The 21,505-nt window shown below is 39.7% G+C and overlaps 1 protein-coding gene across 1 annotated transcript; it reads right to left on the reverse strand.

Moving 5' to 3' along the window:
• Positions 1 to 411: 411 nt before the first annotated feature.
• LOC117561912 lies at positions 412 to 5,072 on the reverse strand. The gene is made up of 9 exons (XM_034239578.1): positions 4,978 to 5,072; positions 4,321 to 4,534; positions 4,154 to 4,229; positions 3,654 to 3,913; positions 3,455 to 3,535; positions 3,106 to 3,176; positions 2,660 to 2,757; positions 2,250 to 2,378; positions 412 to 512 (listed from the first exon to the last, which is right to left on the reverse strand). Exons 1-9 carry the CDS (start codon positions 4,986 to 4,988, stop codon positions 412 to 414), a joined length of 1,041 nt encoding a protein of 346 aa, XP_034095469.1. The 5' UTR covers positions 4,989 to 5,072.
• Between the last annotated feature and the right edge of the window lie 16,433 nt (positions 5,073 to 21,505).

Genomic DNA, 21,505 nt, shown 5'->3' on the forward strand with positions numbered 1-21,505 from the left:
ACCTTTATCCAAAGACAAATAGAAATGCACTTTGTAATATGAGAGTGAGTGGAGGCTTGACATTTGACAAGATTATGTTTCAAAGAGATATATGATGATTGTCTGATGACGATTCTGCACTGACACAGGAGCACGCTCTTCAGACTACCACCATAAATCTTCCTTGAAATGTCTTTCTTTTCTGTAATGTTTGTTACATAATTTGGAGACAAATGATGCAACATGGCATTAACACAATCAATGTATTCTAATATTAGTTAGGAAACAAAAAAAGAAATGTAATCAGCATGGAGAGAGAAAAAGTTCCAGTCAGTCTTCCAAATGATATAGCAGTGAAAATGTAATCAGAAATCCAACAGAGCAGGAATGGAAGTGCATGTGTAGGGATCAAATTAAAGTATCTCTTTCACTCTAGGCCAGTAAATCATACCTGATGCTCTCTAGTTTCAGGAACTGCATGTCTCGAGACATGCCGCATAATCTTTTTCCTTTTGACACTGACAAAAGTGGATCTGATAACAAATATAAAACACAACTGCTGACAAACAGATGGAAAATATGAGTGGGCTGATTTTTGGTTATACGAGTGAATATTTCAAAATGATATTCCCAACAGATGTTAAAATTGCATTTAGATCTGAAGGATGGTTTTATTTCCACAAACAAGCTACTCAGTCTGTGCCATTTGGAATGTAATGTAATTGTGTATATGTGTGTAAATGCCTTTTTAATAATGTATTTATGCTGTATTTGTTCTTAAATGTCTTTTGCTTTTAATCTGTAAAGCACTTTGAATCGCCACGTGCTGAAAAGTGCTATATAAATAAAATTGCCTTGCCTTGCCCCTATTCACTTGATCCTTAACAGACTGGTGTGTCTCACTAAACAACCCTAAATCCTTACCTGTGTAAACCTTTGTGGGACTAAAACAAGTCTATTCACTTCCCTTTCTTGAGGATGTCAAGTGTTTCTTTTAAAATTTGTCAAATAATTACAATTCTAACTTTGGAGTCTCTTTCTGTGGGACAGATAGTCTTGTCTCCCCAGCATCTGCTCCAAAACACAGCCATATGGATCCTCATTGATTCATGGAACAAAGACAAACACCTCCTCTGTATAGGCCTCCTTACAGAATTGATTTGAAGATGCTTTTGTTTATAAACGGTATTGACAATCCCCACCGTTATTCCACCTCCAAGTGTTAGAAACTCTGCCAGTAACTGCAGTTCATGTTTTCTCACGCTTTGAGACTCACGATTACATTTACTATAACGTTTATTTTCAATTGTATTTAAGCTTGTCTGTCCAGCATTTTGGTCAACATTATCTGTTTCTAATTGGGTTTTTTAAGAATAATTTGAGTGGTCAAGCGGGTTTCACATCTCATTTTCCCATATCATTTGAAATAAACTGGATACTTCATCAAGGGAACATTTCTGTCAGAGAAATTCAATTATGTGGTCTATTTCCCATCTTTTCCTGAGGGATTTTGACATCCTTACTGAACAATGGCACCCTTTTGTCAAAGGGAAATCTTTCTTCTCTCAAAGGCACATCATGAATTAGCTGAGAGTGACACCATCCTGCAGAGTGACTGTAAAGTGACTGCTGGTTGAAGCTGTGCAGGTCAGAGAACATCAGTGCGCTGTATTCACCTATTTGTAAACTATTTGGCAATCAGCTTGCCATTGTGTTGTTTATCTGTAAAGACCATTACACTGGTAACATCGCATGAATGGAATCTTTTTCATAATGCACAAGATGACAAGTGTATGTAGCATTGTGGTGCAGTGGTGTATGACATGTCACTTTTTAACTAGGACACTCAATGTACACTGTATAATGTATACAATGTATACTGAAGCCGGTCTTCAGTTTCTGCATGGCCATTGATAAAACGTGTCGGTTGACACCTTGGCCGACTGCTGCATCCCCTTGAAAAGACGACCTCATTTAGAAAAGTACAACCAACAAGATGATATTCAACATACACTTACCAAGAGACAACATGAATCCTCCTTCAAGCTTTCAATACAATAAATGTAATTAGTTCTTTCTTCCCTGGTCTAAGGGACATGAACTTAATCCTCAACATGCAAGTAAAAACAAACAAAAAGGAAAAATTCGTCCCAGATGACAACCTATAATGAAACATGAGAAGTTACACTATTTATTAATACCTCTCAGCCTGCACTTCAATGGAGCTGCCCAGTTAACATTGTTCATTTTAAAGAATGAAATCAATGAACTGTCCGTTTCTTCTTCTGCGTCAAACAAGTCAATTGATAGAAAGAGGCGTGGACATTCATAGTTACGTTCCTGCAGTTCCTCTCTGAACAACTGACATGCCTTCCGGGGGTCCACTTCATTGGCCCGTGCTGAAAATGTAATTTGAAGGAAAAAAAAGTGGTTGGTACAATAAACTTCATAATATGTCAGCTTCAATTCTAAAATAGTACTTCATTTATTGTCTCATTTAGTAAGCCCTGTATTTTAAAGCAATATATTAAAAGGTAGTAACTTCAAATCAATTATCCTTTCCATATTACTGGATCAAACATGTAACAACATTCATTTTGGTGATCATTGCTATTTAAGTGTTTGTGAGTAGTCACTGTTTCAAACTACACCACAGCAGTAATTGTTCTGAATAAATAACCTGCTGAAACTGTTGCTGGCAATCGTTGAACTGAAGGTCCTGGCATTTCCTCTGTCCTTGTCATACTGGCTGCATCGCTATGATGAGCAGGGTCCATTCTTGGAAAACAAAAAACATACTCACAGGAATGGAAAATAGAGACTAGTGAGTGCCCTTATTTTTTTACATATTTCTTTTTGCATATCAAACAAAGTCATTTAAATCAGATCCCTAATAAGTATTTCGGCTCTGTTATGATTTCTACATCTACATTTCCTAAAAATGCATCACATGCTCTGATGCAGCTGCTATAGCTGTAACATTACAGCATTTTAAAACACAAAAAAGGAACAAGCACATTCACCAAACAATATCGTTATTAGGTTTGACACTTTGTATATGTTGTTCACCTCTCTCAAAACATGTCTATCTTCCATCTTTTGCTTGAACAAGTCAAAACGTCTTACCCTTCACCACATGTGCTTGCATGAAATGAGAGGACATCAATCGGGTAAGATTCAAGACATATAGGGCAAACCTGTAAAAAACAAACAAATGTCAATACCTTTAAAACATATCACATTATTATAAGAAAGGTTTTATGTTTAATAATTCTCTCTCAGATAAGTGATACAGGAAACATAATTCTATGATAAATGAGTACATAGACAGTGTGCAAAAAGTCTGTTTGGTGAAATGTGTTATACCCTACCTATATACACACCTGCAATCATGCTGTCATTATTTACTGAACACAATAAGGCTTTTATACTAAATTGCAAAGTAACTTTAACAGGAGAAGACCGCATCAACTACCTTTGACAATTCTCCCATCCCTGTGTTAGGTGGATTTGGCTGCTCAATCACTTCATCAAGAGAAGTCCCAGATTCACTCTCCTAAAAACAAAAAAGGTACAGAGAATTGGTTCTATAGACTTTGAAACAGTCATTTGAGCAAACTAAAACATTACATATTTATTTGAGAAATTAGAGAAATGTTTTAATAACAGCGTACAGTCAATATGTCATTACATTCCTCCACATGTAAAGGCAACAGCTGCAAAGGCATTTGACTGCCACATGTTATGCAGGTTGACGGTGGCATCTTTGCAAACTCTGCCGAGTCATAGGGTAGTGGTTCGGTAGAAAGTTGCTCCTGTAGTGGAATTACAAACACAATGTTTTTTCCGTTGTTGGACGCTGTTTTGAGGAGCCTTGTGGAGTACCCCTCGGAGTCAGTAGGAATTATGGACAGCTTTCGACGTCCACTACCACCTATTTTAAAATCAAAATAGGAACAACACAAGTGTGCTTTAAAACCACCTGACATTACATACATTAATATTAGGGATATACGTTACACTTTGTCAGGCAAACTTTAGTAGTTTTATATAACTTGAAGAAGTGATATGAATGGTAATTCAAAGTAGGGCGACAGAAAACACATATGTGGGGCTTCTGAGTGTGAAAAACACAACACAGCATTTTCACCAATGGAGATGAGAACAATATTACCTGCTGACTTGAAAAACATCCAGCCTCCTTTTAATGTTTTCAGTTTTGGAAATTCTTCCTCAACCGAAGCCATAGTCTTTAAAACAAAGTGAAATAACATACAATATTCAGCAAGTGATTCACATTTTAAATCATTGAGAAATATTTAATACTGTTTATATGATTACCTCACTGTGCAATAAGTTGTCCGGTAGATTTTGCATCCTCTTTCCAAGGCCAGCATGGGCAAGTGGTAGCTCTTCCGAGCCCTTAGGTGTAAATTGACTGGGTCCCGAAAGGACATATATGTGAAAGTCCGTCCGTTTGACGATGCAAGGAGCCGGGGTGGGAAATCGTCTTTTGCCTCTTGGCTGATCAGTACTGAACATACTTGGGAATTGCCTGATGTGGGAATGACAAAAGGATCTGTGAGACTAGACATTGTTATATCATTTCCAAATCATTGGCTTGCGTTGATGGTTTTGTTAACATAGTTTGAACAAATTGTATGAATAAAAAGTGAAATCATAGTTATACAAAAACAATCTTGACACTTAGCTTTATCTTACCAAAATATTTGTTTTGAAAACATTAATATATTGTGTTTGGGACGTTTCAAGGCAAGGGGCTGCTAAAGGTTTTAAAAGCAGTAATGGGGATATAGAGGATACATACTATGGACAAATGTTTTAAAACATTAACTCAACATTACATTAGAGTAATGCGAGGGCTGAGATCAAATATCAGATGTTTACACATCTACGGGATTAAGCCACAGTTTGATCTTGAACTGTCAAATGTAAAAAAAAAGTCTATTAAAATCACCTTCTCATTGCCTGCCTCACCCTGACATCATTGTGGGATTGGACGCTGTCTACCGCCCTGACTGCTACGCTGACCGGTGCACTCTCTGCTATGCTCACTTCTGGTGGAGTTGGAGTCGCAGACAGCTCCCTGGCTATTCATTGAACTAAAGCCCGTGCTGCTACCTCGACCAGAGGCGTTACACCCTGTCGAACAGTCAATTAATTTTCTCTCACATTCACTTCAACATTTTACTTGGTAGCAGAAGCACCTAATAAGAATGGGGGATCGTTAGATCGTTAGACAGACAACGCTAGCTAATGTTAGCTTAGAAGACTGAAGGGTCCTTTGCCTTGTTTAAAATCTCTGCTTGGGTTCAGCCTCTGGGAAATAATTAGCTTATGTACATGTCATGTGCTAGAGTATTATTAAACTATTACATTATTAAACCCACTGAGATAACTTAGGCTACAGTTTACAATCGAATCACTCAAGAGTCCTTTACCTCCCTGAGCTGACGTTATCTCTCTCAGTCCCACAGGAGAGGACTCTCCCTCTCCTTATTGTTGAAACAGCTAATCTCCGTTAGCTCCGAGCTAGCACCAGATGCTAACAACAACCCTGTAACTCTCTCAGTCTCTCTTGCTCTCTCTCGAATCGACCAGTGGCCTTTATTTGTCATGAACAATCAACGAATCTACGAAACAATGACACCAGCCAGGCTCACCTTCATCTTTTGGGAACAGAAACATCGCCACTTCGGCAGACTTGACATTAATACAGCCAGCGGCAATGCATCGCTTCCCGTGTGTTTTTCCTCCCTTTTTCTTCACTGTCGCCTCCATTGTCAGGTTTTCTCGATTGGCAATCACTTGCAGTCGACTCCGACACACTTTCCAGTAAAAATACTCGCTCAAAAACTTTGAAACAGAGAAACAATAAACTGTGATGAATGTAAACACTTCGGCGGCTACCATCTCGTGACGTCACGCAGTAGATCGCAAGCCACGCCCACGCAGGGGGCAACTGCGGATTTCCCTGCGGCAAATTCAAAACTCGTCAAATTCGTTGCTATTCCAACATCTTTTGATATGGGTTCCAATGGACAATTTTGGTAATTACTATACGTATTAGCATAACATATCATGCACAGGCGCACACTTCACGGGGTCTTTAAGTAGGCTACTGTTAATATCTTCACAGACAATTCAGAGGTTTTTCATTTCAATGCTCTTTTAGCTGACATTTAATAAATGCAGGCACATTTTTAGCAGCTATTCATACTAAATCAGTTGTCCCTCCCCCTGGTGCCAGTCCCAACAGATCCATCTCTAGGCTCAGCAGCCCTGCTGAAAATAATAATACCGATAATAATGCTGAACCTGAACCAGCTTTTCTCCCAACTGAAGGAGGTGAGCAGCATTGTGTTGAATGACATGCCACTTAACATATCTGAAGGGAGACTGGAATACAACATATATATATATCAAAACAAAAAGCTAACATCTAATTTCAATTATTCATTTCAAACACAGTATTTTCCCACATAGCCAATGATCTATATAAAACAAAAAACTGCTTTTAGTCAATTTAGGATGTTTGAAGCATTGAGTGATCAGTCTGTATTAGGTAAACAAAATGTTAATCACCGACATTTTGGCTATGATATTAATACTAATATTATTATATTAAAGAATATATTATCATTAGGGCCGGGACTTTAACGCGTTAATTAAGATTAATTAATTACACAAAAATTAACGCGTTAAAAAAATTAACGCATTTTAATCGCACTTATTTTTGCACCGCGGAACGTTTCTCACTGGATGAGTTTCAGGCGTACCGATTATACTGGAGCACCAACTAACGTTCATGACTTCAGACAACAACAAACCACAGTGAACAACAGTGGGAAATGTTGTTTTAAAAAACGGACGGATGGAAGTGTCGTTAAGAGCACGGTTGTGTGCAAATTATGCAAAAAGGAATTCGCATATCACCGCAGCACATCAAGCCTCAAGTATCACCTCAATGCAAAACATATAGCAGCTAGCGTGGAAGTTAGCCTGGACGTTAGCCTCTTTTATCGCGTTCACACCAAAAAGAGCCGGTACTAAAATTAGTTCATGAGAACCTTTTTATCCCCACGAAAGTCCCTGCTAGAGAGCAGAGAGCTGCTAGAGAGCAGGGACTTTCCTACGGCTCTCTTGTGAGAAAAGAGCTATATTTCTGATTGGCTGGGCGGATTGCAAACCACGCCCCGTAAAACTCCCAAAAAGTTTTGTGAATTTTATTATCCTCGTATTAGCATTAGCATTATTAGCATTAGCCCAGCCTAGAAACGCAGAGAGACTAATTTATGGCAACACAAAATAAAACATGGGAGCGGTGGAGATGAGGAGGTGTCGGCGTTCTGGCGATTTACTCGGAAGGCTGCAGGGACTCCCAGCAGCTTCTACTGAAGCAGAAGAAGAAGAAGTGACGTCAGCGGCTTCATTTGCCTAATCCTCCCCCAGGTTCAAAGAGTTCTCATGAACTAAATTCTCATGAACCTTTGTGGGAAAAGTACTGCGGTGTGAATGCGCCTAATGGTATACTAAAATCCATGCGAAAAAAATTGCTTCTCACTGTTCTTAGGTCAAATATTTATATGTGATTAAAAATGCGATTAATTTCGATTAATTAATTACAAAGCCTCTAATTAATTAGATTAATTTTTTTAATCGAGTCCCGGCCCTAATTATCATATGTGTCATGTACACTCTACAGAGCCAGGGCCCTCTTCAGTTTTGTCAGGAAGGTGTGTGGAAGAGGTGAAGGACAGTGCCAGTGGCAGTACCAGTGTAGATGATGAGGATGAAGGCTCCAGTGAAGACAAGAGAAGGTGCACAGAAAGGGACAGACAAAGTGAGGAAAAGGACAGACAAAATGAGGAAGCTGTAAATGACAAGTTATGCACCATAGATTCTGAGGAAGAAAATCTTCTGTCAAATGACCCAGCTTTGTGGCCAGCAAATATGACTAATATGGACAGGGAGTCTATAGTTAGGAAATTGGCCACAACAAGAGATGAAGACCAACACATGCTACAGGATTCTGAAGGAAAGCCATTCCCAGAATACTTGCAGTATACTAAGGCAGCAAATGGAAGAGAAAAGGTGAAGAGAGACTGGGTGATTCACAGCAAAAGCACTAATGCACTATATTGCATCCCATGTGTGCTTTTCTCCCATGAACAAAAAAGACCTTCCCTTAGTGTACTGAACAGTCAACATGGATATAAATTGTCTGATGTGAAGTGGCGTCGTATGATAAGTTCCCGGCCCATGAGAAGAATAAGGCACACAGAGACTGCTAGTGGAAGAATTTGCATCAATCTGTAATGGAAGTTAGCGGCATTGACTGTCAATTGCAGAAGCAGATACAAATAGAAACTGAGAAAAATAGAGCTCTCTTGAATAGAATCCAGATGTAACACTGCACTTGGCATCAAGGAATTTACTTTTCAGGGGTAAAACCAAAGATCTGAATGACATTCACAATGGCAATTTCCTAGGCACACTGGAGCTGTTATCTCATTACGACCCACTGTTGAATGAACACTTACAAAAAGTTAAGGACAAAAAGAAAGGAACCATGCTGACACATTATTTGAGCTCTGACATTCAAAAGGAATTCATTGAGTTATGTGGCAGAAGAATTTTGAAAACAATTCTAAAGGAAAGGGAGGATTCTATTTATTATTCAGTCATCTGTGATGCTACACCAGACATTTCACATACTGAGCAGAATGTTGTGCTCATGAGATATGTGAATTATAACAAAGAAACTGATGACTGGGAGATCACTGAACGGTTCCTTGAATTCAAGGACTTCCACAAAAAGACAGGGAGTGAAATAGCCGAGATGATTTAAAATGTGCTTCAAGACAAAGGGATAGAGATAGATATGGCAGATTGCAGAGGGCAGGGATATGACAATGGGGCAAACATGTCAGGAAAAGTCAAGGGAGTTCAAACCCAAATACTGAAAAAATATATAATCTGGCTACATGTTCACCTTGTGCCTAAATCTTGTAGGTGTGCATGCTGCAGAATCAAGCACAGAAGTGTCAAAAAAATTTGGCTGCATCAATCGCCTTTACACACTTGTTAGTGCCAGTCCAGCGCGATGGGCCATCTACTTTGTTCTTTGCATTGCCTCTCCGATACCCGCTGGAGTTCAAGGATCCACGCTGTTAAACCTGTAGCAAGACACCTACCTGATGTCATAGAGGCCCTTGATGGCATACTCATGACATGCAGTCTCACCAGTGAGGCCAGATCAGATGCTAGTGGGCTGAAGACCTACTTCATGTCATTCAATGCTATTGTCCTCCTCACTGTCTGGCTAAAAGTACTGCAATGCATTGAGGACAGGAATACAATTCTCCAGTCTGAGAAGATTTCACTCGACACAGAGACAGCCAATATCAGAGACTTAAAGCAGTGCTTCTCAAAGTGTGGTCCGCGGACCACTGGTGGTCCGTGAGCGCCCCCTAGTGGTCCGTGAGTATATTGGTAACATTTCACATTTGAAAGAAATACATTTATTTAAGTTTTTCGCACTCTCGCGGGAATATCTCCCCAATAGAACGAGCTTAAGTTTCACTTTCGATTGCATGATATAGCCCAGATAAACACCTTCATCACACATGTTGCCACTTGTTTGTACCATTTTCAGGCGATTTGTAAAAAACGATGTGTTTTTGGATATTTGTGGAGTTAGGTGGTCCGCGAGTGTTTTTTTATTGGTTAGGTGGTCCTTGGTGTTGTGGAATATTTTCCAAGGCCCATAACTTTGACCCAGTGTATCAGTTCAAACTGTCCTGACTGAGCACAGGCACCTGTAACCTTGGCTGCTGTGCTCTCAGTGTTTTGTCTCCCTGTTCCTGCCTGTTGGTGTCAGCTGATAGAGGTGTTATCATTCTATCTTGTTATGCAGCATGTTGATGATGCTCTCTGAACTAGCTAAATACATGGGTCTGGGGTAGAGTTCTTCAGAATTGACGTGGCAACTCTACCGTGAAGTCAGAACCTCTGACTCTTGGACTTGTGATGTGAATCCTCCGGCCGTAACTCCAAATAAACCATCATGTGTTTGACATCAAAGCTACTGCTCCTACCGTGTCTCCTTCCTGAGTCGGTGACTCCCACTGCATAGCTACACAGAAGTTTCCTCTACACTTGGTATGAAAAAGTTTGAGAAACACTGACTTAAAGGAAGAGATACAGGCTCTTAGAGATGCATGGGAGTCACTCCTGTCTGAGGCAACACTGATTGCTGCTCAAATGGATGTTGCACCTGAATTTAGCATGGAACACTGTCGCAAGAGGAAAAGGAAGAGATTCCATGATGAGACCTCTCAAGAGAAGACAGATCAGGACAGTGCAGCAACGGTGTTCCGCAACACAGTGTTTTTTACTGCAATGGACAAGATCATATGCGACTTAGACACTAGGTTCCGCACCACTGAATATATTGTGGAATAATTTTCTGCTGTTCTGAAAGTTGGGAAGATTGCTGAGGATAAAGTCCCTTCTCTTTGCCAACCACTGATCAGGAAGTATTCAAGAGATCTTACACCTGAGTTTCAAAATGAAGTAAGACACCTGAACACTGTGTACTTTCCACCCTGACTTGTCCCCTCTTGGTCTCCTGAATGCAATTCACAAGATGCAGCTGCAAAGCATTTTTGGAGAAGTGTGCATTGTTTTACGTATATATTTTGCACACTGCCTGTGAATGTTGCAGGATGTGAGAGAGCTTTCAGTAAGCTAAAATTGATAAATAACTATTTGAGGTCTACTATGTTTCAGGACAGGCTTTGCAGTCTTGCCATGCTGTCCATTGAAAGCCAGTTAGCTAGAAAGCTGGACTTCAAGGACTTAATCAGTGACTTTGCCTGTAAGAACTTGAAGGCTAAGCGCTGGGCTCTTGGTGAGTAAGGCTGAGCAAGGACTCAGATGCATGTTGAGAAAAAGACTGAGAACAGGTAATAGGCTCTGATTTAGCACCACCATAAGGCCTTTTCATTTCCATTTCCGTTTTGTTGTCCATTTACACTTTAATACCTGCTTATTTTGTAGTTGGTATGTATATTTAATTTTTAAATCTGCTGCTTATGTTTTTTTTTGTGTTATAGCATTTTATAAATGATAATATTGGTGGTAATGTTCACTTTATTTTAATTTAAGAGGTCATGTATATTTAAGTTATATTTATTTGGATGTATGCATTCATGTTGAGAATGTGCCATTCATAAATGTTATTATTAAAAAGGCATGTACACCATAAAAGATGGCTATTGAGATCTATTGTCAGGAATGTTAGTCTTGTATAAAATAGTGAATTCTACTGCAGTAGAATGTTGCACGTCTGCACAGTGTTATATGTTCACAGCTCAGTGTCAGTAAATATTGTGCAGTTAGTATTGGACTACAAGATAGATGCAAGTCTGTACAGGTAGAGTTATTTAAAGCATAAATGAGTCGGTTGGGTTCTGGAGGTGTGGTTACAACAATTGTGCTTGGTTGGCGTGGCCTGTGCCTGGTGGTGGGGCCAGCCACAAAAGATCCTCTAGACCAGGTCTAAACTTTTTTCAGCGAGGGCCACATACAGAAAAATATACGAAGGGCTGGGCCACTCACTAGAGGTTTATTGCCTCATAAGTTCAGTTTTAAGTTAGCACAATCAATCAAATGTAGGTGATTGATTATAATAAGGAGAAATATGAAGGGTGTATTTCAAGCTTGTTATTCAAATAAATCATTGGGCTTTTTTCTTATCAACTAAGATATGTTAGAAAATGTTTCCAACTTGAATTGACTGAATGTATTGTCTTGAATACTACTGTGTAATATATTTGTACATTTATATTTAAGAAGTACAATATAAGACAAGCACAAGTTTCATTTGTGGGCCATATTCCATTATACTTTTTGAATTAGCTGAGGGCCGATTCAAAATGGTCATATTTAAGATATGTGGGTTTTTCCAACAGTTGAACTAAGGGTACACACAGAGCTAAGCCCTCTCCATCTAACAGCCAAGATCTATAGCTAAATCCAACAACTCATTTATGAAATTCAAACGCTTCCCCGCTAATAGACAGGAAAGCTATTTAAAAAAAGGTTTGCTTTAATGATTGAATGACTTGTGTATTTATTTGTACACTATAATTAAGGAAACTCATGAGCAATCCCCAAGAGACACACTGCACACTGACCTAACATGACACCATCCTCTTGTGTTTGTGTGTCCATGTGTGTATTTGTGTGTGTGTCTGTGACATAAGAACAATTCAAGCGTGAGGTTGTGTGCACAGACCCGTGTGTGTGTGTGCGTGTACTGTGAACGTGTAAACCCTTAACAGATCTTGTTTCCAGCAGCCTGTAATTAGAGGAAGACCGACCCCCATACAACAGTGACTAATGTTTTCCAGAGCATCGGTGGTTACAAAAGCTCCAATCCCAAAGAAGCAGGCTTAAATTAAATATATTTATTTGTAAATGCAAAACACTTTATCTTTAACGGCACACAATTCCCCTCTGAAGACACTGGAGAGCTTTGGGCTGTATGCATTTTAAATTATTTTGTCTATTTCGTTGTTGCTGAGAGCCAGATAAGAAGAACAATACAATTGAAGTATTTGTGTGATAAATATGGAGATAAACACAGTACCCGATTAGCTTAACGTAGCATAAACACTTAAAGCTTACAGGAACAGCTAGTGGGTCTCCATCCAAAGGTAACATCATTTTACTGGATCGATATTACAGTGTGGTATTGTTACTTTTACTTAATCATTTATATGAATACAAGTATACTGTATTTTCATTGAACTTTTAGTCACAAGCCTTAAAAAATCAATACCAGTCATTTGTTTTTAATGATAAACCAAGATAATCAATAGAAATCAGGCCACACTATCACTTTAAAGCATCCCCATCACTAACCTAGTGACCTTCATTTGCTCAAAGATCCATTCCTAAAACTGGCACGCAGTGAGAAGGGCAGCAAATATGGTGTTGTTGCTCAGCTGGGGTCCTTGCTATCGTTCAGCTCCATATGGCCACAGCCTCTTTGGGTTCGGGCATTGTTGAGGACGACTCTTCCACATTGCTTAAAGCGCAACTAAGTTTGAAAGCGTAAACTTTAATGCGTATTTTGTGGATGCTGCTTTTCCTTGAATGTGCTGTCACATCTGTTGTTTATTGGTGCTTTTGTGAGAAAGATATTTTGATGAACAGCCGGTTTTGAACATCAGTGTTTTGTACAGCATGATGATTCAGCAGGTGCTTTGCTCTTATCAGCACTTGCAAAAACTGTTTATGTACCAACCGTACTGCTCTCCTACTTGGATGAATCTCTTGAAAGGAATTTGCTTGAAATATGTAGATATTAGGAGAGAAAATTGTCAACTGGTCTGGTTTCTGATCACAACAGTGGTAACATTGATTATAGGATTTACTGTTTGCGCCTCGCCACGACTGATGTGTTTCCTACAAATCAGTCCAAAAGAAGAGTTAAGCTCCAATCACATTATGCGCAGTAAAGCGGTATTACTTGTCGCCATTGTATGTCTATTGAGAGAGCAATGCCGCCCATTGGGGGAAGTTCTACCCTTGGCTCAAATGTTCTTTTTAAAAAAAACTCTGACCTTGTTTACCGCTGACCTTTGGACGCGCAACCAATCAGATGAGAGCTGTTTGTAGCTTTTATTGCGCCCAACCTCGCAGATAGCAAAGATCAAGTCCTGTATCTTGTGAATGCAGCTGTACATCTTTAAATCTTTAACCAATGAAATGACACATTAATGTTTTGTTGGAATGGTGATCAGACCAGAAATCAACCAATCCAGAGTTGACTTCACAATGGTCTGAAACCATGCCTTTAAGGCAGATTGGTGAGTGGTTGTTTGGTCTGCACCAGAGTTTGAGTAGGGTAACGCTCTATGATTCAACCAAAATGAATCAGGTAGGAATGTACCGACTGTAGGGCATTCATATGCACCAGAGAGAATAACACATAGCTGTTTACCAATTACATACACTTCTGTCAAACCTCCTGCCAGCTCTCAATCACACGACATTCAATGAATTAAGCATGAATATTTGTTTGAAATCAACATTTCTGATGTAACCACATGCAATATCCTGTCCGCTGGCTATGAAGTTTCTCTGATGTCGTATTGGCAGACCCACTAGAAGGCAGGAGTCTCAGTTAACATGGCAGCGGCTAGCTTTAATCCAAAAATAGTGACGTTTGGATTCAAGGATTATAAGAAGAGAACAGCGGTATGCAGGGTCTGTAGCAGGTACCTCCACACAGCCGCGTTAAAAAAATCTTGTAGGTGGGCATATATGAAGCTTGGGGATTTTTTGCGACCAACAACCAATCACATGAATCTCCCGCCCCTGACATACAAAGCAATAGCAATGTTAAAACGAAGTAAACTGGATATAAAATCCCCAAACAGGCGAAAACCTACCAGTTTCACCCACTGTCTCTGCCACCTCCCTCCATGCCTGGTTCCTCCGGTTTGTATCCCGGTAAGTTAATAGGGACTGGTCATCAAGAACCGGGTGATTTGCTACCGCAATAACTAATTTCTCCTCCATTTTTAAGAATATAGAAAATGAACTGCGGTATGTCACTCCCAGCTTGCACGTGGTTTGATTAGCTAGCACGTGTACTGTCAGATTTGCATAAACGGGATTTGATTGGCTGACGCTTCCACCTCAGCTTCAAAAGTTGAACATTGCTCAACTTTTGAATCCTGAAAATCCTGGAAATCTTCGCTTTTCTTCCCACAATGCAGTTCGGCGAAAAGTGAGGCAACGTGACGTCACCCCATTCTAAGTGAATTTCATTTCATTTCAAACCTTTATTTATACAGATGAATCCCATTGAGATCATTGATCTCTTTTTCAAGGGAGACCTGCTCAAGTAGTTCCACATGAAACATAAAAACATAAATAGAACAACAAAAGGACATCATACAGCATCATTTACATAATTATCCACATAAACAGGTACCAATAGCTTCCGATTGAGTAGCATCCAACCGAGCTTTAAAAACATTTAGTGGCACCAGATTGTTCAGTTTCCATTTAATTTGCAAGACTATTCCAAGACAGAGGAGCTGCGCATCTAAAAGCTGTCTTCCCTAAGACAGTCCTAGCAATTGGCACATTTAATAAAACCACAGCAGTGAATGGGCAGAAGCGTTGGAAGATTTTTTAACGCTGCTGTGTGGACGGGCCGTAACGGTGGACGGTAACAGTTACAGTTACAGTGACACGACCACCACAACATCCAACTTCATTCGTCACTACAAAAAACCCCAGAGAAAGGTAGGCTACATGCATGTGTTGTGTTAGCTAGAAAGCTAACGTTAAGTTTAAGCTACGTTAGACTTGGTTTCAAATCGATTAAGCATTGCAAAGAGAAGACAACATGGTAAATGAACACTAGAACCGCCAAGGGATTCATTTTGACTAACCCTGATACTGACGGGCTGCCAGGAGAGGGAGAGAGAGGAAAAGAGATGCCTCGTTTATTTCCCCTGTGTTATCAGAAGTTACTGTAAACTTTTGAATAATGTAGTTCATCTACTTTTAGTAGTTTGTTTAAATGTTTTAATTATGTTGTTTTTGTTTGTAGAAGTGCATCATTCCTTGATTTATTGTAAAATGAATCTGAACTTTTTGATCTGTTATGATGTGAAGCAATTTCTAAATGAATTAACTGAGTTTTAAATCGTCCTACTTAGTTTATAAGGAAATTATGAAGAGGAACAAATTAAATGATTTGAAAATGATATCTATGTAGGTGCTCATTTGCATGAAAATCCAATCATTTAGTCATTATATTCAGTGCCATACTTTGAGATTCAATCCAATTACCTGTTATAACTTTCAGAGACTGCATGAACAAAACCTCAGTTGTTCATGTTTTCCCTTCATTTTCTGCCGGCCGAAGCAAATTACAAGCCGTCAACTCACAAGGAAATGCAACAGAATTCACAAAATATGTTCAAATACGTAGGTAGCTACCGATTTAATGTATTGTTCTGAGAAGATAGATACAAACTAGAAAATTATGCTGAAAATCTTTTCTTTCTTTACTTTTTTGCTTCAAGCATCTGGTCTGTGGGCATTTCTGTGGAAAACTTTTGGGAACAGATATACATAACTTTTTTACTTCAATCATTTAAACAGTTTGTCTATGGTGACACTTTGTAAGGTGAATTCTCCAACTCGCATCATTTTAAACCTTCACAGATTGCAATGTATTTTCTCTTGATCCAATTTAACAGAATTATTGTTTTGTTTTCATTTAAACTAAACTTAAGGAAAGACCAAGCCCCAATATATGGGTCTTGAGGTGAGCTGCTGGAAAACTGAAAAAAACCCACTAACACCTAAACTTTCTCATTTATTCGTGGATGAACCTATTTTGTTTGTTTTATTCAGATACGATCCAATCTGGCAAACAGAAATCAAACCTTTTTAGATTAAGCTTGATTTGGAAATCGAAACACATTTTATTATTATAAATTATTAATTAATTTAACAGTGACAGTGCACATTAATAAAAATGTCTGTAAATACGAGTTACGAGTTAGCCAAGAGGATATTTGAAGTAAATACATGCAACATGGAGGCCTATATTACTGGAAATGCTAAACATACATACACATTAAATAGCAAGAATGCAGAAGAGAAAGACAGAGGGCTCTACATTGCAATAGCTTGTTTTAGTGTTGACAGAGCTAATTCTTAACTAATAAACATGTTCTAGTATCAGTAGCAGTGGGCAGATATTATAAATCACAGCGTCCGGGGGAGCAGTGTTTGGGTCAGAGGAACTGGCAGCTTTCCAGGTACCAAAACACACTATCTGGGATCCGGTGACCCTCAGGATCCAAAGTCCCTACAGACTGAGCTGCCACATCGTTTACACTTCTCTTAAACGAGCCTACAACACGAGAAAAAGCAAGTTGATACGGGAAAAGAAAAAATAAGTGATTGTTCACACTGGTGATGCTAACTTCAGTATATCTGACCTTTGACTCTGGACATATTTCACCGCTCACACTTGATAGCCCAAGATCTTTTTGATCATATTATAACCATTCACTATTTTGTAACTCAGTAAGTTGAAGGTCAGGCCATGGACTCACACCATGTTAAATAAAGCTCAGTGTTCAATTAGGAAGACCAGTGTTATTCATTCTCTCTCCCACTTTCCCAGCTGCCTCTAATAGGCTTCTCATGAAACCTTGGGGGTACGGCTTTTGGTTAACCATCTACATTTCGCCACAATCTCCAACAGCCAATCATCGTGCTGCAGTCACACTTTAAATTTGTTCTCCTCTCTTGCTGTCAGCTGTCATTTCATGTGTCATGTGTACAATAATATTGAACCTGGTCATTCTCTGAAATATGTTCATGTGCAATGCCAAATGTAATATTTAGAAGTTAAAGTTACAATTTCAAGGAAAGGAAGGTGAAATTCGGAGGAAGTAAAGGTATCACTGATTGGACGGTGCCTGGATTATACAGCCAAGATGCAGTGATGTGCTTGGGTTTTTCAAAACGAAGGAGCGAAGTAAAAGGATTTATTTTAAACATAAGCAAGCCTGGGAGTCTCTTTTATTCCCAAGTATAGATCACATGGCTGCGGCCCTCCTTCACCACATCCACCGCCGTGGGCCCGGTTTAGCTCATCAGAAGTCAATATCAAATCCAGATCAGCACCATCCTTTTCATCCTATCATCATCACTAGACCCCGGGGGGTTTCCTAATATACCTATGGCTACAACTCCCTCTTATACACCATATGTGGTCGCCGAAGGCTATTTACATTTCTTTCATCTTGTGCACATGTCTATAAATATAAGTCTTTCCTGATTGAACTTTTGCCAGATCAGATGAGAGTCTCTGTGCTTTGCTATGCTGACACACATTAGCAATTAACTGTTGCTGCTATTTAAAAATTCATATATTCACATATGGCCACATATTTCTATACTATTCTCTTTTACTTAATGCAGAAATACATTGACAGAGTTGCAGGGTATGTAGAAATGTTTCCTGAAAGCCAATCAATCATGGTGCTAAATTGCTGTTTGCCAAACATTCAGGATGGAGACATTTCTCTCCCTACTAAGTTCACCTCAGCCAAACGGAGCAGAGGAAACTGTGGATAACACTTGGAAAGGAAAACCGCACACACCTGAGATTGACTGCCACAGCATGCTTGAGAATCCTGTCTGAATGTGAGAGAGAGACTTTCCATTACAGCCTTCTTGGATTCTCAGAGACACTTTTTGCTCAGTGTGCTCGGAGAGATCCTTCCTGCTGTACTGCATGCAGAGTTAAGCTGCAAATCCAGCCTTCCCCTCTTTAATCTAGTTCAAAATCCCCTGGATCTAAAGTATGAATGTAAAGTGGCCAATGTACTCACCTTGACATTCATGCGATGCTTCTTGGCCTGTGATGAAATATTAATATTCCTCTTTTCCTGGAGAAGTTGCAAACACTTGAAAGGCCAGAGAAGATGATTTATTTCTGTGTACTGAAAGGTTTATGAAATCAGTGGATTTAAATTGTGATGCGCAGTATGGTGGAGTTTCTATTACAGTTTCTCGATTGCTAACACACATTTTTTTTTAAATTGCTCAGTTTCTCAGAACACTAAACACAATTCACAAACCCCCCCCCCCCCCAAAGTGCAAAACACCTCATTTCTCCTGCTAAATGAAGAACTGCCCTCAAAACTACATAAACACTTACCAAATGCAAACTTTAGCACCAAATATAACACACTTCATTCATAAAACTAGATCGTTTGAGCACCCAGCTACACACTGCTGAGCATCATCTAAAGCACTTCCATCTGTTATGGGCTGTGCTCTGTACAGAGAGGTTTCTGCAGAGAAAGATTGCTTGAGTTTACAGAAATACAGTAAATGAAGAAATACAAATGAGTTGTTGAAAATATAACATTGTGCAACATGCATCTCAGCACACAGCTACTCTGCTTCGGATCTGTCTAAGTGTGATGCATTGTTTGCCAAACACTCAGTTTGTAACTGCTGCTTCCTGTGCCTCATTGGAAACCCTTAGCCTTCCACCTCTTTGTGTCTCAGTCCTTCAGATAAACAACACAGATATACTGTAGTGGTCGGTCAGCGTCTGTGTTGCATAAAAGTGAGTTTACCACAGTACATTGGGCAGGATGTTTGTACGGTTATAGTATGCAACATGCCAACAATTCAATTACAGTAATGAAGCAAATACGTTTCACACAACAGATATAAGCTCTGATATATCATGAATTATGCAGAGCTAAAACGAACTAACCTGTTATCAAGTCTAAGTGTCTGGATTACAGAGGCGACAGTACATCGGCTTAGATTAGGCTGAAGCCTCTGTCCAGCCTCTCTCATCGACACACTATGGTTGATAACATTTCATTTACAGTAATAGAGAGTATTCTTCTTTGTCCACGTCCTCTCCCTTCAGCTCTACCTCTACCTCTCATTCTTCCTCCTCTCACTCTCACCCCACCTCTTCCTCCTCCTCTCACTCTCAGCCCAGCTCTTCCTCTTCCTCTTGCTTCTATGTTGGCTTCCATTGTTGCTGTAAGAAAGTACTCACCTGTGGTCTTTTTATAGTGCTAACATCCTGATTGATGAGCCAACAGTTATGCTATCAGTTGTTTAGTGAGGTGGAACGTGTTTCTTGATCATTGGTCCATGTGTGAGGCATTTTGAATAGCAGTGTTTTAAACCTGCTCACACGTGACTTTATGTCAGACTCCTGTGTCTTACGTGGAGAAACGTGTGCAGTGGTTTGCAAAAAGTGCCATGTTGATTTGCAAATTGTGTGAAAAGCTGAAAACGTGTTTAGAGTTTTGGAGATTTGAGCCGATGTTTTGCTCTTGGAGTGTCAGTTAAAATAATTGTGCTTTATGTATAATTTTACTGTGTTAGCAATGGAGAAAAACTGTTATTATGCAAAGAAATTGGAATTTTATCTGCAGAATTCGAGTGCATTGTGGCTGTTGTCGTGCTCTGGTGATGGCAGCGAGTGGTCAAGGTGCTGTGAGAAGGAAAAATAAATGAGGGGAGTGTGGAAATAATTTCAATGAATCTACGCTGAGTGTGGTTCCCCTTCGCAGTCATGCCACCGAAACTCATGGTGGAAAATCTGCATTGCAAGACTGTGTGCTGCAGGTTTTCTCCTCCCTATAGAGGTCAATCTCATGTTGGCAGGGTCAAACTGCTCTTGGGCATAGCATGATGGAAACAAATATGGATTTTCAGGAAGAATTTAGCTCCAGGCCATCTCTCAAAAAATAGTGTGTGTGGTGTGTGTGTGTGTGTGTGTGTGTGTGTGTGTGTGTGTGTGTGTGTGTGTGTGTGTGTGTGTGTGTGTGTGTGTGTGTGTGTGTGTGTGTGTGTGTGTGTGTGTGTGTGTGTGTGTGTGTGTGTGTGTGTGTGTGTGTGTGTGTGTGTGTGTGTGTGTGTGTGTGTGTGTGTGTGTGTGTGTGTAGCAACAGAGGGCACGGTGTGTTGCTGCTGGCCTATGTTTTGGTGTGTTGTGCCACTATAAACACATAAATAATAAGGGCATAAAATGTGCATCTCACACACAGTCTGTAAACAATAATCCCACCAATTATATTCTAGGTTCGAAGCTAAACCCAAATCTGTCAAAGTCTTCACTCATTCTGTTGACATAGAAAATCTCTGACTGTTTTTTGCTGTTTTTTAGATAAAACATTGTTTGCTACTTAAACTCTTTTGCCCGAATGATGTCAGCCACCACATAAAACCTTCATGAATAACATCCCATTTAATCAGAAAAACATACATGAAAAGCCTGCCTTTCAGGTTCCCTCTGTGGTGTTGAAACGCTTTGACTACTGATGCGATCTCCCCCAAAGTTAGAGATAATGAGGCGGCTTGAGTGAGAAAATTCAGCAATGAGTCTCACTTTGCTTTTAGCAAGTTGTTTTGTGTCCTACACTCCCACAGATATCCTTGTCTTAAACATTTGATCAATAACAACTGAACACTATCATTAGTGATATTCTTTGGAAAGTAAACTTCGAAGATTCACTTTCACAGAGTTCATTGTGAATGAAACTAAATTGGCATTTAGTGCCAGCAAAGAGCCTGGCAGCGGTTCCATAACAGAGCAAATCCCTCCACATGCTGCCACATTTGTCTCTTTAAAGGTCCCATGTCATGCTTTTCTGGTTATTCCCCGTCCCTGTGTTATGAAGGTTTTTATGCATGTAAACGGTCTGCAGAGTTACAAACCCTCAAAGTACACCCTGTAGCGAGTAAAACACAGTAAAGACCCGACTATGCTGCCCCAAAACGCCTCATTGGAGATTTCTCTTTTTCCATTTTTTTCTTCTGGGAACCGCATGACGTCATGCGGTTCCCGGAACCAAAATGGACCAATCTGCGGAGCTCCTCACACACCAGGACCTTTAGCGTACAT

Source organism: Gymnodraco acuticeps, unplaced genomic scaffold (assembly GCF_902827175.1).
Source record: "Gymnodraco acuticeps unplaced genomic scaffold, fGymAcu1.1, whole genome shotgun sequence".
Lineage (NCBI taxonomy): Eukaryota > Metazoa > Chordata > Actinopteri > Perciformes > Bathydraconidae > Gymnodraco > Gymnodraco acuticeps.

Excerpts from the sequence above, each read along its gene's own strand:
- LOC117561912 (XM_034239578.1), bottom strand. Across the intron at positions 3,914-4,153 it reads GATGTTTTTCAAGTCAGCAG|GTGGTAGTGGACGTCGAAAG; the intron begins GTAATATTGTTC and ends ATTTTAAAATAG. Across the intron at positions 3,536-3,653 it reads AATGTAATGACATATTGACT|GAGAGTGAATCTGGGACTTC; the intron begins GTACGCTGTTAT and ends TTTTGTTTTTAG.